This window comes from Chiloscyllium plagiosum, unplaced genomic scaffold (genome assembly GCF_037043375.1).
Source record: "Chiloscyllium plagiosum isolate Xiang-an unplaced genomic scaffold, Cpla_swu_hap1 HiC_scaffold_50, whole genome shotgun sequence".
NCBI lineage: Eukaryota > Metazoa > Chordata > Chondrichthyes > Orectolobiformes > Hemiscylliidae > Chiloscyllium > Chiloscyllium plagiosum.
The window spans coordinates 47,681,730-47,701,367 of NW_028270188.1; the positions used below are offsets into that span (position 1 = coordinate 47,681,730).

The following is a 19,638-nucleotide window of genomic DNA, read 5'->3' on the forward strand; positions in this document are numbered from 1 at the left end:
GGAGAGAGAGAGAGAGGGGGGGAGAGAGATACCTTCAGGTTAGCGGTGAATTCACTGTGAGACCAGCCCCACACTGGGTCCAAGGACACCAGAGTAACCCTCTTCTCCCCCACCCCCACCCTCAGACTCATTGCCCCTCACTGCCCCTTTCCCCTCCCCTCCTCCCTCACCCTGGGGCATCACTCCCTTTACCTTCCCTCCTGGCCCACTCTGTCACTCCCCTCCCTTGGGCCAGTCTACCCTCGCCCCCCCCCCCCCGGCCATGCCCAATCTACACCCACCCAGGCCCCTCCCTCCTGACCTCACAGCCATTCCCCACCGAGCCCCCACACTCCCTGAGAAACCCCTACCCCGGGGTGAGGGGGGGGGGGGGTGTGCCCACCTTCTCACAAGCTTCGAGAGCCATGATGGTCTGAGCGTTCTGACAGGACAAGATGGAGCCCGCAAGACTCAGCATCACACACACCACGGAGAGCAGGGTGAAGAACGAGACCTGGGGCAGGCAGGGTGGGGTGGGGCGGGGTGGGGTGAGGCAGGCAGGGTGGGGTGGGGTGGGGCAGGCAGGGTGGGGCAGGCAGTGTGGGGTGGGGTGGGGTGGGGGGAGAGAGACAGAGAGAGATCAAACACAGACTGCTGAGAAATCCATGCCCCCCCCCCCCCACACCCACACAGCGCCATTCCCTGGGACAGGGCGTGGACGAGAGGCAATGGGAGAACCGAGGGGAGGGGGAATCGAGGGGAGGAGGGGGAATCGAGGGGAGGAGGGGGAATCGAGGGGAGGAGGGGAATCGAGGGGAGGAGGGGGAATCGAGGGGAGGGGGGAATCGAGGGGAGGAGGGGGAATCAAGGGGAGGAGGGGGAATCGAGGGGAGGGGGGAATCGAGAGGAGGAGGGGGAATCGAGGGGAGGAGGGGGAATCGAGGGGAGGGGGGGGAATCGAGGGAGGGGGAGAATCGAGGGGAGGAGGGGAATCGAGGGGAGGAGGGGAATCGAGGGGAGGAGGGGGAATCGAGGGGAGGAGGGGAATCGAGAGGAGGGGGGAATCGAGGGGAGGAGGGGGAATCGAGGGGAGGAGGGGGAATCGAGGGGAGGAGGGGGAATCGAGGGGAGGGGGGAATCGAGGGGAGGAGGGGGAATCGAGGGGAGGAGGGGGAATCGAGGGGAGGAGGGGGAATCGAGGGGAGGGGGGAATCGAGGGGAGGGGGGAATCGAGGGGAGGAGGGGAATCGAGGGGAGGAGGGGGAATCGAGGGGAGGGGGGAATCGAGGAGAGTGGGGAATCGAGGGGAGGAGGGGAATCGAGGGGAGGAGGGGAATCGAGGGGAGGAGGGGAATCGAGGAGAGTGGGGAATCGAGGGGAGGAGGGGAATCGAGGGGAGGGGGAATCGAGGGGAGGAGGGGAATCGAGGGGAGGGGGAATCGAGGGGAGGGGGGGAATCGAGGGGAGGGGGAATCGAGGGGAGGGGGAATCGAGGGGAGGAGGGGAATCGAGGGGAGGGGGAATCGAGGGGAGGGGGGGAATCGAGGGGAGGGGGAATCGAGGGGAGAGGAGGGAACCGTGGGGAGGGGGGAAGTAAGGGGCGAAGCAGGGAATTGAGGGAGGGGGAGAGGGAGAGTGGGAATCGAGGGTTGGATGGGGGGGGAGTGGGGCTGAAGATACCCACCACGAGGGAGACAGGTCGTTTCCAGGAGATAACCCCGATGAGGCCAGCAAGCAGCACCTGGCAGTAACAGGGAACGGGATTGGTTACTGGCAACAAGCTCATGGACCAATCCAACACTTAAACCGCCATCATCATCCTGACCCCCACACCCCCAACCGCAACCCCGTAACCCCCCCATACCAACCGCAACCCCGTAACCCCCCCCACCCCAACCCCAACCCCGTAACCCCCCCATACCAACCCCAACCCCGTAACCCCCCCACACCAACCCCAACCCCGTAACCCCCCCCACACCAACCCCAACCCCGTAACCCCCCCACACCAACCCCAACCCCGTAACCCCCCCATACCAACCCCAACCCCGTAACCCCCCCATACCAACCCCAACCCCGTAACCCCCCCACCTCAACCGCATCCCTGTAACCCCCCCATACCAACCCCAACCCCGTAACCCCCCCCACCCCAACCGCAACCCTGTAACCCCCCCCCACCCCAACCCCAACCCCGTAACCCCCCCACACCAACCCCAACCCCGTAACCCCCCCCACACCAACCCCAACCCCGTAACCCCCCCACACCAACCCCAACCCCGTAACCCCCCCATACCAACCCCAACCCCGTAACCCCCCCACACCAACCGCAACCCCGTAACCCCCCCACACCAACCCCAACCCCGTAACCCCCCCATACCAACCCCAACCCCGTAACCCCCCCACACCAACCGCATCCCCGTAACCCCCCCCCACCCCAACCCCAACCCCGTAACCCCCCCACACACCTACCCCATAACCCCCCACACCCCAACTGCAACCCCGTAATCCCCCACACCCCAACCTCTTAACCCCATCCTAACCCCCCTCACCCCAACCCGTAACCCCACCCAAACCCCCACACCCCAACCCCAACCCCAACCCCTTTACCCCACCCTATACCACCCCTAACCCCATCACCCATAACCCCCTAACCCCACCCTATACCACCCCTAACCCCATCACCCATAACCCCCTAACCCCACCCTATACCACCCCTAACCCATCACCCATAATCCCATAACCCCGCTAAATCCCCCAATCCCAATGCATTAAATCCACCCTCAATCCCTAAACCCCACCCCAAAACTGCCCCATACACGCCGTCTGAGTGAGGACTGTTCCCTTCAGAGAACACCTCCTCAAGGAACCAGAGTCTACAGGCCATTCCAGTATAGGGGCAACAGGGCAAGGCACCCACCCCAGGGCCTGTCACTGAGTCAGGGCCCTGTCCCTGGTGACTAACCCCACCCCAGGGTGCCTCACTGTGTCAGGACCCTGTCCCTGGTGACTAACCCCACCCCAGGGCCTTTCACTGTGTCAGGACCCTGTCCCTGGTGACTAACCCCACCCCAGGGCCTGTCACTGTGTCAGGACCCTGTCCCTGGTGACTAACCCCACCCCAGGGTGCCACACTGTGTCAGGACCCTGTCCCTGGTGACTAACCCCACCCCAGGGTGCCACACTGTGTCAGGACCCTGTCCCTGGTGACTAACCCCACCCCAGGGCCTGTCACTGTGTCAGGACCCTGTCCCTGGTGACTAACCCCACCCCAGGGTGCCTCACTGTGTCAGGGCCCCTGTCCCTGGTGACTAACCCCACCCCAGGGTGCCTCACTGTGTCAGGGCCCCTGTCCCTGGTGATTAACCCCACCCCAGGGTGCCTCACTGTGTCAGGGCCCTGTCCCTGGTGATTATCCCCACCCCAGGGTGCCTCACTGTGTCAGGGCCCCTGTCCCTGGTGATTAACCCCACCCCAGGGTGCCTCACTGTGCAAGGGCCCTGTCCCTGGTGATTATCCCCACCCCAGGGTGCCTCACTGTGTCAGGGCCCCTGTCCCTGGTGATTAACCCCACCCCAGGGTGCCTCACTGTGTCAGGGCCCTGTCCCTGGTGACTAACCCCACCCCAGGGTGCCTCACTGTGTCAGGGCCCTGTCCCTGGTGACTAACCCCACCCCAGGGTGCCTCACTGTGTCAGGGCCCTGTACATGGTGATTAACCCCACCCCAGGGTGCCTCACTGTGTCAGTACCCTGTCCCTGGTGACTAACCCCACCCCAGGGTGCCTCACTGTGTAAGGGCCCTGTCCCTGGTGACTAACCCCACCCCAGGGTGCCTCACTGTGTCAGGGCCCTGTCCCTGGTGACTAACCCCACCCCAGGGTGCCTCACTGTGTCAGGGCCCCTGTCCCTGGTGATTAACCCCACCCCAGGGTGCCTCACTGTGTCAGGGCCCCTGTCCCTGGTGATTAACCCCACCCCAGGGTGCCTCACTGTGTCAGGGCCCTGTCCCTGGTGACTAACTCCACCCCAGGGTGCCTCACTGTGTCAGGGCCCCTGTCCCTGGTGACTAACCCCACCCCAGGGTGCCTCACTGTGCAAGGGCCCTGTCCCTGGTGACTAACTCCACCCCAGGGTGCCTCACTGTGTCAGGGCCCCTGTCCCTGGTGACTAACCCCACCCCAGGGTGCCTCACTGTGCAAGGGCCCTGTCCCTGGTGACTAACCCCACCCCAGGGTGCCTCACTGTGTCAGGGCCCTGTCCCTGGTGACTAACCCCACCCCAGGGTGCCTCACTGTGTCAGGACCCTGTCCCTGGTGACTAACCCCACCCCAGGGTGCCTCACTGTGTCAGGGCCCTGTCCCTGGTGATGAACCCCACCCCAGGGTGCCTCACTGTGTCAGGACCCTGTCCCTGGTGACTAACCCCACCCCAGGGTGCCTCACTGTGTCAGGACCCTGTCCCTGGTGACTAACCCCACCCCAGGGTGCCACACTGTGTCAGGACCCTGTCCCTGGTGACTAACCCCACCCCAGGGCCTGTCACTGTGTCAGGACCCTGTCCCTGGTGACTAACCCCACCCCAGGGTGCCTCACTGTGTCAGGGCCCCTGTCCCTGGTGACTAACCCCACCCCAGGGTGCCTCACTGTGTCAGGGCCCCTGTCCCTGGTGATTAACCCCACCCCAGGGTGCCTCACTGTGTCAGGGCCCTGTCCCTGGTGATTATCCCCACCCCAGGGTGCCTCACTGTGTCAGGGCCCCTGTCCCTGGTGATTAACCCCACCCCAGGGTGCCTCACTGTGCAAGGGCCCTGTCCCTGGTGATTATCCCCACCCCAGGGTGCCTCACTGTGTCAGGGCCCCTGTCCCTGGTGATTAACCCCACCCCAGGGTGCCTCACTGTGTCAGGGCCCTGTCCCTGGTGACTAACCCCACCCCAGGGTGCCTCACTGTGTCAGGGCCCTGTCCCTGGTGACTAACCCCACCCCAGGGTGCCTCACTGTGTCAGGGCCCTGTACATGGTGATTAACCCCACCCCAGGGTGCCTCACTGTGTCAGTACCCTGTCCCTGGTGACTAACCCCACCCCAGGGTGCCTCACTGTGTAAGGGCCCTGTCCCTGGTGACTAACCCCACCCCAGGGTGCCTCACTGTGTCAGGGCCCTGTCCCTGGTGACTAACCCCACCCCAGGGTGCCTCACTGTGTCAGGGCCCCTGTCCCTGGTGATTAACCCCACCCCAGGGTGCCTCACTGTGTCAGGGCCCCTGTCCCTGGTGATTAACCCCACCCCAGGGTGCCTCACTGTGTCAGGGCCCTGTCCCTGGTGACTAACTCCACCCCAGGGTGCCTCACTGTGTCAGGGCCCCTGTCCCTGGTGACTAACCCCACCCCAGGGTGCCTCACTGTGCAAGGGCCCTGTCCCTGGTGACTAACCCCACCCCAGGGTGCCTCACTGTGTCAGGGCCCTGTCCCTGGTGACTAACCCCACCCCAGGGTGCCTCACTGTGTCAGGACCCTGTCCCTGGTGACTAACCCCACCCCAGGGTGCCTCACTGTGTCAGGGCCCTGTCCCTGGTGATGAACCCCACCCCAGGGTGCCTCACTGTGTCAGGACCCTGTCCCTGGTGACTAACCCCACCCCAGGGTGCCTCACTGTGTCAGGACCCTGTCCCTGGTGACTAATCCCACCCCAGGGTGCCTCACTGTGTAAGGGCCCTGTCCCTGGTGACTAACCCCACCCCAGGGTGCCTCACTATGTCAGGACCCTGTCCCTGGTGACTAACTCCACCCCAGGGTGCCTCACTGTGTCAGGACCCTGTCCCTGGTGATTAACCCCACCCCAGGGTGCCTCACTGTGCAAGGGCCCTGTCCCTGGTGGCTAACCCCACCCCAGGGTGCCTCACTGTGACTGGGCCCTGTCCCTGGTGACTAATCCCACCCCAGGTTGCCTCACTGTGTCAGGGCCCCTGTCCGACTGAATGGGAGGTAGGGAGTCGGCAATGGGAGAGAGGGAGGAGGGTGGAGGGGAATAGTGGATGGGGGATCAATTGATGGAATGGGAAATGGGAGGAAGGAGGCAGTGAATGGGGGTGAATGGGAGAGGGAGGAGAGGAATGGGAGGTAGGGGAGGGAAATGGAAGGTAGAGGAATTTTGGGGGAGGAAGTGGGGAATTGGGGGGAATGGGGGAGAGGGAGGGAGAGGGGAATGGTGTGAGAGAGGAGGGGAATGGGGGAGTGGGGAATGGTGGGGGCGATGGGAATACTGTGAGTGGTGGTTTGGATGGGACTGGGGAGAGGAGGGAATGGTGGGGTGATATTGGGGGAGGGGTATATTGGGGGAGGGAGGGATGGTGGGAGGGATATCGGGGGAGCGGGGAATGGTGGGGGGGAATATTGCAGGAGGGGAGAATGGGGGGAGGGGGGAATGGTGGGGGTATATTGGGGGAGGGGGAATGGGGTGGGGGATATTGGGGGGAATGGAGTGGGGGATATTTGGGGGGATGGGTGGGGGATATTGGGGAGAGGGGAATGGTGGAAGGGATATTACGGGACGGGGAAATAGTGGGAGGAATATTGGCGGGGGATTGGGGTGGGGGATATTGGGGGAGATGGGAATGGTGGGAGGGATATTGGGGGGAATGGTGGGGGAATATTGGGGGAGGGGGGAATGGGGTGGGGGATATTGGGGAGAGGGGATGGTGGGAGGGATATTGGGGGAGGGTGGGATGGTGGGAGGGATATTGGGGGAGGGTGGAATGGTGGGGAGGCTATTGGGGGAGGGGAGAATGTTGGGGGGAATATTGGGGGAGGGGGAATGGGGTGGGGGATATTGGGGGTGAATGGGGTGGGGGATATTGGGGAGAGGGGAATGGTGGGGAATGTATTGGGGAGAGATGAATGGTAGGGGGAGTATTGGGGGAGGGTGGAATAGTGGGGAGGCTATTGGGGGAGGGGGAATGGTGAGAGAGATATTTGGGGAGGGGGGAATAATGGGAGGGATATTGGGGGAGAGGGGAATGGTGGGAGGGAGAATGGGGGAGGGCGATATTGGGGGAGGGGTGAATGGTAGGAAGGAAATTGGGGGAGGGGGGAATGGTGGGAGGGAGAATGGGGGAGGGGTGAATGGTAGGAAGGATATTGGGGGAGGGGGGAATGGTAGGAAGGATATTGGGGGAGGAGGGAATGGTGGGAGGGATATTGGGGGAGAGGGGAATGGTGGGAGGGAGAATGGGGGAGGGAGATATTGGGAGAGGGGTGAATGGTAGGAAGGATATTGAGGGAGGGTGGAATGGTGGGAGGGATATTGGGGGAAGGGGAGAATGGTGGGGGGGTTATTGGGGGAGGGGGGAATGGGGGAGGGGGAAGATGATGCCAGCAGCAAGCCGTGCTTGCGAGAGGAAGTGGGTTGCTGTTAACTTTAGCTTGTCAGAGTGCTGCAGAGACAGCATTGCTCTCTGTGTATGCCCTGCTCCCTCTCTGCAATAATGCATTTTCACCGAGCCCAGCATTAAATTCACTGTAATCCAATTCCACATCCTAATGGCCCCAAGACGCTTTATTGAACTGTCATAAACACCAGGAAGAGAGAATATAGCTGGATTGTTTCTAAAGGTAGCGCGTATTCCACAGAGACATTGTGAAAGGGGAGCCAGGATCAGACAGTGCACCGAAACACTCAGTCACACAGCTGTCTCAGCATCGTCAGGACTCACAGTGTTCAAGGTGAACAACATACCAACAGGATCCGGAAATATCACACATTCCCAGGGACAGGGACAGCACGGGGTTAGATACAGAGTAAAGCTCCCACTACACTGTCCCCCATCAAACACTCCCAGGAACAGGGACAGCACGGGGTTATATACAGAGTAAAGCTCCCTCTACACTGACCCTCAACAAACACTCCCAGGACAGGGACAGCACGGGGTTAGATACAGAGTAAAGCTCTCACTACACTGTCCCCCCCATCAAACACTCCCAGGAAGAGGGACAGCACGGGGTTATATACAGAGTAAAGCTCCCTCTACACTGACCCTCAACAAACACTCCCAGGGACAGCACGGGGTTATATACAGAGTAAAGCTCCCTATACACTGTCCCTCATCAAACACTCCCAGGACAGGGACAGAACAGGGTTAGATACAGAGTAAAGCTCTCACTACACTGTCCCCCATCAAACATTCCTAGGACAGGGACAGCACGGGGTTAGATACAGAGTAAAGTTCCCACTACACTATCCCCCATCACACACTCCCAGGGACAGGGACAGCATGGGGTTAGATACAGAGTAAAGTTCCCACTACACTGTCCCTCATCAAACCCTCCCAGGGACAGCACGGGGTTAGATACAGAGTAAAGTTCTCTCTACACTGTCCCCATCAAACACTCCCAGGGACAGCACGGGGTTAGATACAGTGTAAAGCTCCCACTACACTGTCCCCCATCAAACACTCCCAGGACAGGGACAGAACAGGGTTAGATACAGAGTAAAGCTCCCTATACACTGTCCCCACCAAACACTCCCAGGAACAGGGACAGCATGGGGTTAGATACAGATTAAAGTTCCCACTACACTGTCCCTCATCAAACACTCCCAGGACAGGGACAGCATGGGGTTAGATACAGAGTAAAGCTCCCTATACACTTTCCCTCATCAAACACTCCCAGGACAGGGACAGAACAGGGTTAGATACAGAGTAAAGCTCTCACTACACTGTCCCCCATCAAACATTCCTAGGACAGGGACAGCATGGGGTTAGATACAGAGTAAAGCTCCCTCTACACTGACCCTCAACAAACACTCCCAGGGACAGCACGGGGTTATATACAGAGTAAAGCTCCCTATACACTGTCCCTCATCAAACACTCCCAGGACAGGGACAGAACAGGGTTAGATACAGAGTAAAGCTCTCACTACACTGTCCCCCATCAAACATTCCTAGGACAGGGACAGCACGGGGTTAGATACAGAGTAAAGCTCCCACTACACTGTCCCTCATCAAAGACTCCCAGGGACAGCACGGGGTTAGATACAGAGTAAAGCTCCCTCTACACTGTCCCCCATCAAACACTCCCAGGGACAGGGACAGCACGGGGTTAGATACAGAGTAAAGCTCCCTCTACACTGACCCTCAACAAACACTCCCAGGGACAGCACGGGGTTAGATACAGTGTAAAGCTCCCTATACACGGTCCCCATCAAACACTCCCAGGAACAGGGACATCATGGGGTTAGATACAGAGTAAAGCTCTCACTACACTATCCCCCATCAAACACTCCCAGGGACAGGGACAGCACGGGGTTAGATACAGAGTAAAGCTTCCTCTACACTGTCCCCCATCAAACACTCCCAGGGACAGCACGGGGTTAGATACAGTGTAAAGCTCCCTATACACTGTCCCCATCAAACACTCCCAGGAACAGGGACAGCATGGGGTTAGATACAGAGTAAAGCTCCCACTACACTGTCCCCCTCAAAACTCCCAGGGACAGCATGGGGTTCGATACAGAGTAAAGCTCTCACTACACTGTCCCCCATCAAACACTCCCAGGGACAGCACAGGCTTATATACAGAGTAAAGCTCCCACTACACTGTCCCCCTCAAACACTCCCAGGGACAGCATGGGGTTATATACAGAGTAAAGCTCCCACTACACTGTCCCCCATCAAACACTCCCAGGATAGGGACAGCACGGGGTTAGATACAGAGTAAAGCTCCCTATACACTGTCCCCATCAAACACTCCCAGGGACAGGGACAGCACGGGGTTAGATACAGAGTAAAGCTCTCACTACACTGACCCCCATCAAACACTCCCAGGGACAGGGACAGTACGGGGTTAGATACAGAGTAAAGATCCCACTACACTGTCCCCCATCAAACACTCCCAGGAACAGGGACAGCATGTGGTTAGATACAGAGTAAAGCTTCCTCTACACTGTCCCCCATCAAACACTCCCAGGGACAGCACAGGGTTATATACAGAGTAAAGCTCCCTATACACTGTCCCTCATCAAACACTCCCAGGACAGGGACAGAACAGGGTTAGATACAGAGTAAAGCTCTCACTACACTGTCCCCCATCAAACATTCCTAGGACAGGGACAGCACGGGGTTAGATACAGAGTAAAGCTCCCACTACACTGTCCCTCATCAAACACTCCCAGGAACAGGTTCAGCACGGGGTTATATACAGAGTAAAGCTCCCTATACACTGTCCCCATCAAACACTCCCAGGAACAGGGACAGCACGGGGTTAGATACAGAGTAAAGCTCCCTATACACTGTCCCCATCAAACACTCCCAGGACAGGGACAGCACGGGGTTAGATACAGAGGAAAGCTCCCTCTACACTGATCCTCAACAAACACTCCCAAGGACAGCACGGGGTTAGATACAGAGTAAAGCTCCCTATACACTGTCCCTCAACAAACACTCCCAGGACAGGGACAGCATGGGGTTAGATACAGAGTAAAATTCCCACTACACTGTCCCTCATCAAACACTCCCAGGACAGGGACAGAACAGGGTTAGATACAGAGTAAAGCTCTCACTACACTGTCCCCCATCAAACATTCCTAGGACAGGGACAGCATGGGGTTAGATACAGAGTAAAATTCCCACTACACTGTCCCTCATCAAACACTCCCAGGACAGGGACAGCATGGGGTTAGATACAGAGTAAAGCTCCCTCTACACTGACCCTCATCAAACACTCCCAGGACAGGGACAGCATGGGGTTAGATACAGAGTAAAATTCCCACTACACTGTCCCTCATCAAACACTCCCAGGACAGGGACAGCATGGGGTTAGATACAGAGTAAAGTTCCCTATACACTGTCCCCATCAAACATTTCCAGGAACAGGGACAGCATGGGGTTAGATACAGAGTAAAGCTCCCTCTACACTGTCCCCCATCAAACACTCCCAGGGACAGCACGGGCTTATATACAGAGTAAAGCTCCCACTACACTGTCCCCCTCAAACACTCCCAGGGACAGCATGGGGTTATATACAGAGTAAAGCTCCCACTACACTGTCCCCCATCAAACACTCCCAGGACAGGGACTGCACGGGGTTATATACAGAGTAAAGCTCCCTATACACTGTCCCTCATCAAACCCTCCCAGGGACAGCATGGGGTTAGATACAGAGTAAAGTTCCCACTACACTGTCCCCCATCAAACCCTCCCAGGGACAGCACGGGGTTAGATACAGAGTAAAGCTCTCTCTACACTGTCCCCATCAAACACTCCCAGGGACAGCATGGGGTTAGATACAGTGTAAAGCTCCCACTACACTGTCCCCCATCAAACACTCCCAGGACAGGGAGAGAACAGGGTTAGATACAGAGTAAAGCTCCCTCTACACTGTTCCCCATCAAACACTCCCAGGGACAGGGACAGCACGGGGTTAGATACAGAGTAAAGCTCCCTATACACTGTCCCCACCAAACACTCCCAGGAACAGGGACAGCATGGGGTTAGATACAGATTAAAGTTCCCACTACACTGTCCCCATCAAACACTCCCAGGACAGGGACAGCATGGGGTTAGATACAGAGTAAAGCTCCCTCTACACTGACCCTCAACAAACACTCCCAGGGACAGCACGGGGTTATATACAGAGTAAAGCTCCCTATACACTGTCCCTCATCAAACACTCCCAGGACAGGGACAGAACAGGGTTAGATACAGAGTAAAGCTCTCACTACACTGTCCCCCATCAAACATTCCTAGGACAGGGACAGCACGGGGTTAGATACAGAGTAAAGCTCCCACTACACTATCCCTCATCAAAGACTCCCAGGGACAGCACGGGGTTAGATACAGAGTAAAGCTCCCTCTACACTGTCCCCCATCAAACACTCCCAGGGACAGGGACAGCACGGGGTTAGATACAGAGTAAAGCTCCCTCTACACTGACCCTCAACAAACACTCCCAGGGACAGCACGGGGTTAGATACAGTGTAAAGCTCCCTATACACTGTCCCCATCAAACACTCCCAGGAACAGGGACAGCATGGGGTTAGATACAGAGTAAAGCTCCCACTACACTGTCCCCCTCAAAACTCCCAGGGACAGCATGGGGTTCGATACAGAGTAAAGCTCTCACTACACTGTCCCCCATCAAACACTCCCAGGGACAGCACGGGCTTATATACAGAGTAAAGCTCCCACTACACTGTCCCCCTCAAACACTCCCAGGGACAGCATGGGGTTATATACAGAGTAAAGCTCCCACTACACTGTCCCCCATCAAACACTCCCAGGATAGGGACAGCACGGGGTTAGATACAGAGTAAAGCTCCCTATACACTGTCCCCATCAAACACTCCCAGGGACAGGGACAGCACGGGGTTAGATACAGAGTAAAGCTCTCACTACACTGACCCCCATCAAACACTCCCAGGGACAGGGACAGTACGGGGTTAGATACAGAGTAAAGATCCCACTACACTGTCCCCCATCAAACACTCCCAGGAACAGGGACAGCATGTGGTTAGATACAGAGTAAAGCTTCCTCTACACTGTCCCCCATCAAACACTCCCAGGGACAGCACAGGGTTATATACAGAGTAAAGCTCCCTATACACTGTCCCTCATCAAACACTCCCAGGACAGGGACAGAACAGGGTTAGATACAGAGTAAAGCTCTCACTACACTGTCCCCCATCAAACATTCCTAGGACAGGGACAGCACGGGGTTAGATACAGAGTAAAGCTCCCTATACACTGTCCCCATCAAACACTCCCAGGAACAGGGACAGCACGGGGTTAGATACAGTGTAAAGCTCCCACTACACTGTCCCCCATCAAACACTCCCAGGACAGGGACAGAACAGGGTTAGATACAGAGTAAAGCTCCCTATACACTGTCCCCATCAAACACTCCCAGGACAGGGACAGCACGGGGTTAGATACAGAGGAAAGCTCCCTCTACACTGACCCTCAACAAACACTCCCAAGGACAGCACGGGGTTATATACAGAGTAAAGCTCCCTATACACTGTCCCTCAACAAACACTCCCAGGACAGGGACAGAACAGGGTTAGATACAGAGTAAAGCTCTCACTACACTGTCCCCCATCAAACATTCCTAGGACAGGGACAGCATGGGGTTAGATACAGAGTAAAATTCCCACTACACTGTCCCTCATCAAACACTCCCAGGACAGGGACAGCATGGGGTTAGATACAGAGTAAAGCTCCCTCTACACTGACCCTCATCAAACACTCCCAGGACAGGGACAGCATGGGGTTAGATACAGAGTAAAGTTCCCACTACACTGACCCTCAACAAACACTCCCAGGACAGGGACAGCATGGGGTTAGATACAGTGTAAAGTTCCCTATACACTGTCCCCATCAAACATTTCCAGGAACAGGGACAGCATGGGGTTAGATACAGAGTAAAGCTCCCTCTACACTGTCCCCCATCAAACACTCCCAGGGACAGGGACAGCACGGGGTTAGATACAGAGTAAAGCTCTCTCTACACTGTCCCCCCATCAAACACTCCCAGGGACAGCACGGGCTTATATACAGAGTAAAGCTCCCACTACACTGTCCCCCTCAAACACTCCCAGGGACAGCATGGGGTTATATACAGAGTAAAGCTCCCACTACACTGTCCCCCATCAAACACTCCCAGGACAGGGACAGCACGGGGTTAGATACAGAGTAAAGCTCCCTCTACACTGTCCCCATCAAACACTCCCAGGAACAGGGACAGCACGGGGTTAGATACAGAGTAAAGCTCTCACTACACTGACCCCCATCAAACACTCCCAGGACAGGGACAGCACGGGGTTAGATACAGAGTAAAGCTCCCTCTACACTGTCCCCATCAAACACTCCCAGGACAGGGACAGTACGGGGTTAGATACAGAGTAAAGCTCCCTCTACACTGTCCCCCATCAAACACTCCCAGAACAGGGACAGCACGGGGTTATATACAGAGTAAAGCTCCCTATACACTGTCCCCATCAAACACTCCCAGGAACAGGGACAGCATGGGGTTAGATACAGAGTAAAGCTCCCTCTACACTGTCCCTCATCAAACACTCCCAGGGACAGCACGGGGTTAGATACAGAGTAAAGGTCCCACTACACTGTCCCTCATCAAACACTCCCAGGGACAGGGACACCATGGGGTTAGATACAGAGTAAAGCTCCCTCTACACTGTCCCTCATCAAACACTCCCAGGGACAGCACGGGGTTAGATACAGAGTAAAGCTCCCTCTACACTGTCCCTCATCAAACACTCCCAGGGACAGCACGGGGTTAGATACAGAGTAAAGCTCCCTCTACACTGTCCCCCATCAAACACTCCCAGGACAGGGACAGCACGGGGTTATATACAGAGTAAAGCTCCCTCTACACTGTCCCCCCATCAAACACTCCCAGGACAGGGACTGCACGGGGTTAGATACAGAGTAAATCTCCCACTACACTGTACCCCATCGAATACTTCTAGGAGAAAGTGAGGACTGCAGATGCTGGAGATCAGAGCTGAAAATGTGTTGCTGGAAAAGCGCAGCAGGTCAGGCAGCATCCAAGGAGCAGGAGAATCAACGTTTCGGGCATGAGCCCTTCTTCAGGAATGAGGAGGGTGTGCCCAGTAGGCTAAGATAAAAGGTAGGGAGGAGGGACTTGGGGGAGGGGCATTGGGAATGCGATAGGTGGAAGGAGGTCAAGGTGAGGGTGATAGGCCGGAGTGGGGTGGGGGCGGAGAGGTCAGGAAGAAGATTGCAGGTTAGGAAGGTGGTGCTGAGTTTGAGGGTTGGGACTGAGACAAGGTGGGGGGAGGGGAAATGAGGAAACTGGAGAAATCTGAGTTCATCCCTTGTGGTTTGAGGACCAACCAACCCAACCACCCCGTGGCTCAACACTTCTACTCCCACTCCCACTCCACCAAGGACATGCAGGTCCTTGGACACCTCCATCGCCAGACCATGGCAACACGACGGCTGGAGGAAGAGCGCCTCATCTTCCGCCTGGGAACCCTCCAACCACAAGGGATGAACTCAGATTTCTCCAGTTTCCTCATTTCCCCTCCCACCGCCTTGTCTCAGTCCCAACCCTCAAACTCAGCACCGCCTTCCTAACCTGCAATCTTCTTCCTGACCTCTCCGCCCCCACACCACTCCGGCCTACACCACAGAGGACCCACTGTAACGGTGTAACACATACAGGACCCACTGTAACAATGTAACACACACACATACAGGACCCACTGTAATGGTGTAACACACACACACAGAGGACCCACTGTAATGGTGTAACACACACACGCACACACACACAGGACCCACTGTAATGGTGTAACACACACGACCCACTGTAACAGTGTAACACACACACACACACACACAGGACCCACTGTAATGGTGTAACACACACACACAGGACCCACTGTAACGGTGTAACACACACACACACAAACACACAAAGGACCCACTGTAACGGTGTAACGCACACACACACACAGGACCCACTGTAACGGTGTAACACACATACACACACACAGGACCCACTGTAATGGTGTAACACACACACAGGACCCACTGTAATGGTGTAACACACACATACACACGACCCACTGTAAAGGTGTAACACACACATACACACACAGGGCCCACTGTAACAGTGTAACACACACACACATAAACCCACAGAGGACCCACTGTAATGGTATAACACACACACACACACAGGATCCACTGTAACGGTGTAACACACACACAGGACCCACTGTAACGGTGTAACACACACACACACAGAGGACCCACTATAACGGTGTAACACACACACACACAGAGGACCCACTGTAACGGTGTAACACACACACACACACAGGACCCACTGTAATGGTGTAACACACACACACAGGACCCACTGTAATGATGTAACACACACACACACAGAGGACCCACTGTAACGGTGTAACACACACAGGACCCACTGTAACGGTGTAACACACGCACACACACACAGGACCCACTGTAACGGTGTAATACACACACACACACACAGGATCCACTGTAATGGTGTAACACACACACAGGACCCACTGTAACGGTGTAACACACACACACACACACACAGGACCCACTGTAACGGTGTAACACACACACACACACACACACAGGACCCACTGTAATGGTATAACACACACACACACACACACACACACAGGACCCACTGTAACGGTGTAACACACACACACACACAGGACCCACTGTAACGGTCTAACGCACACACAGAGGACCCACTGTAACGGTGTAATACACACACACACAGGACCCACTGTAACGGTGTAACACACACACACACGCACACACACACACAAACACACACAGGACTCACTGTAACGGTGTAACACACAGGACCCACTGTAACGGTGTAACACACACACAGGACTCACTGTAACGGTGTAACACACAGGACTCACTGTAATGGTGTAACACACAGGACCCACTGTAATGGTGTAACACACACACAGAGGACCCACTGTAACGGTGTAACACACACACACACAGGATCCACTGTAACGGTGTAACACACACACACACAGGACCCACTGTAACGGTGTAACACACACACGACCCACTGTAACAGTGTAACACACACACACACACACACAGAGGACCCACTGTAATGGTATAACACACACACACACACACACACACACAGGACCCACTGTAACGGTGTAACACACACACACACACAGGACCCACTGTAACGGTCTAACGCACACACAGAGGACCCACTGTAACGGTGTAATACACACACACACAGGACCCACTGTAACGGTGTAACACACACACACACGCACACACACACACAAACACACACAGGACTCACTGTAACGGTGTAACACACAGGACCCACTGTAACGGTGTAACACACACACAGGACTCACTGTAACGGTGTAACACACAGGACTCACTGTAATGGTGTAACACACAGGACCCACTGTAATGGTGTAACACACACACACACTCACACAGGACCCACTGTAATGGTGTAACACACACACACACACAGGTCCCACTGTAACGGTGTAACACACACACACACACTCACACAGGACCCACTGTAACGGTGTAACACACACACACACACACACGACCCACTGTAACGGTGTAACACACATACACACAGGACCCACTGTAACGGTGTAACACACATACACACACACACACACGACCCACTGTAATGGTGTAACACACACACAGAGGACCCACTGTAACGGTGTAACACACACACACACAGGATCCACTGTAACGGTGTAACACACACACACACAGGACCCACTGTAACGGTGTAACACACACACGACCCACTGTAACAGTGTAACACACACACACACACACACAGAGGACCCACTATAACGGTGTAACACACACACACACAGAGGACCCACTGTAACGGTGTAACACACACACACACACACACACAGGACCCACTGTAACGGTGTAACACACACACACACGACCCACTGTAACGGTGTAACACACACACAGGACCCACTGTAACGGTGTAACACACACGACCCACTGTAACGGTGTAACACACACACACAGAGGACCCACTGTAATGGTGTAACACACACACGCACACACACAGGACCCACTGTAACGGTGTAACACACACACACACACACACACACACACACACGACCCACTGTAACGGTGTAACACACACACACACACAGAGGACCCACTGTAATGGTGTAACACACACACGCACACACACAGGACCCACTGTAACGGTGTAACACACACACACACACACGACCCACTGTAACGGTGTAACACACACACACACACAGAGGACCCACTGTAATGGTGTAACACACACACACACACACACGACCCACTGTAACGGTGTAACACACACACACACACACACGACCCACTGTAACGGTGTAACACACACACACACACAGAGGACCCACTGTAACGGTGTAACACACACACACACACAGAGGACCCACTGTAACGGTGTAACACACACACACACACACAGGACCCACTATAACGGTGTAACACACACAGGACCCACTGTAACGGTGTAACACACACACAGAGGACCCACTGTAACGGTGTAACACACACACACACACACAGGACCCACTGTAATGGTGTAACACACACACACACACAGGACCCACTGTAACGGTGTAACACACACAGGACCCACTGTAACAGTGTAACACACACACACGACCCACTGTAACGGTGTAACACACACACACACAGGACCCACTGTAACGGTGTAACACACACACACACACACACAGGACCCACTGTAACGGTGTAACACACACACACACAGGACCCACTGTAACGGTGTAACACACACACACTCACACAGGACCCACTGTAACGGTGTAACACACACACACACAGAGGACCCACTGTAACGGTGTCTCACACACACACACACACACAGGACCCACTGTAACGGTGTAACAAACACACACACAGGACCCACTGTAACGGTGTAACACACACACACTCACACAGGACCCACTGTAACGGTGTCTCACACACACACAGGACCCACTGTAATGGTGTAACACACACACACACACAGGACCCACTGTAACGGTGTCTCACACACACACACACACACACAGGACCCACTGTAACGGTGTAACACACACACACACACACACAGGACCCACTGTAACGGTGTAACACACACACACACAGGACCCACTGTAACGGTGTAACACACACACACCCTCAAACACTCACACACGTACGTGCGTGTTTCCGTACCGGTGCAGAGTGTGCTAACTTACGGAGAATCCAGCCCAGAATGGGCAGGAGTGTCGGATCTTCGCTGAGTTAGTGATGGCCAGTGCAGCAAAGCTGACAGCGACGATCACTGAGCCGAGTGCAATCTGAGTGATCCCCAGGACTAACAGCAGCTGAGTCCGTGTTCGCTGCTCCCCAAGTCGGGACAGGCTCCGGGACATCCCTGGACTCAGGGACGGGATAGAGTCCGAAGAGACTGGCATATCCAGGGAGGGAGTCACATCCAGGGCAGTGGAATAAACGCGCTGAGCAGGGATTGGCAAGAGGAGTCAGTCTGGGGTATGGAGCCACTCGCAACCTGGGATACAGTGGGAGACAGTCATGGGGCATCTCCCACTTCCGAGAATTCCCGACAGGAAACGGCTGTCAGCATCCAGGGATCTGGAAAACTGCAGCTGGTTCATTGGATCAAGAAGAAAGCAAGGAAAGGGAAGGGAGGAAGAGTAAAGGGGCAGTGGGAGATAGAGAAGGGGGTGAGAAGGGGGGGAGAGAGAGAGGGGGAAGAGGGAGAGAAGGAGAGAGAGAGACAGACAGAAGGAGAGAGGAGAGGCAGAGAAAAGAAGGGGAAGGGGGAAGTGGAAACGGGGGTGGGGGGGAGAGAGGGAGGGGGTGTTGGAGAGAGGAGAGGTGTAGGGAGGGAGGGGGGTGTGGTGGTGTGTGTTAGGGGGGAGTGAGAGGGGTGTGGGGGGAGTGAGAGGGGTGTGGGGGAGCGAGAGGGGTGTGGTGAGAGTAAGAGGGGTGTGAGGGGAGAGAGAGAGGGGAGTGAGAGGGGTGTGTGGGGGAGAGAGAGGGGTGTGGGGGAGTGAGAGGGTTGTGGGGAGAGTGAGAGAGG

General features: G+C 56.0%; 1 protein-coding gene across 1 annotated transcript in view; it reads right to left on the bottom strand.

Moving 5' to 3' along the window:
* Positions 1-19,288, bottom strand: part of LOC148135293 (protein ENTREP3-like) — a 38,720-nt gene extending 19,432 nt beyond the window's left edge. The window contains exons 1-3 of the mRNA XM_087985104.1: positions 18,791-19,288; positions 1,664-1,720; positions 379-493 (exon numbers count right to left, since the gene is read on the bottom strand). Of these exons, the coding sequence (XP_087841230.1) occupies positions 379-493; positions 1,664-1,720; positions 18,791-19,009 (391 nt within the window). The 5' untranslated portion in view covers positions 19,010-19,288. The remainder of the gene's footprint in view (positions 1-378; positions 494-1,663; positions 1,721-18,790) is intronic.
* Positions 19,289-19,638: the final 350 nt, after the last annotated feature.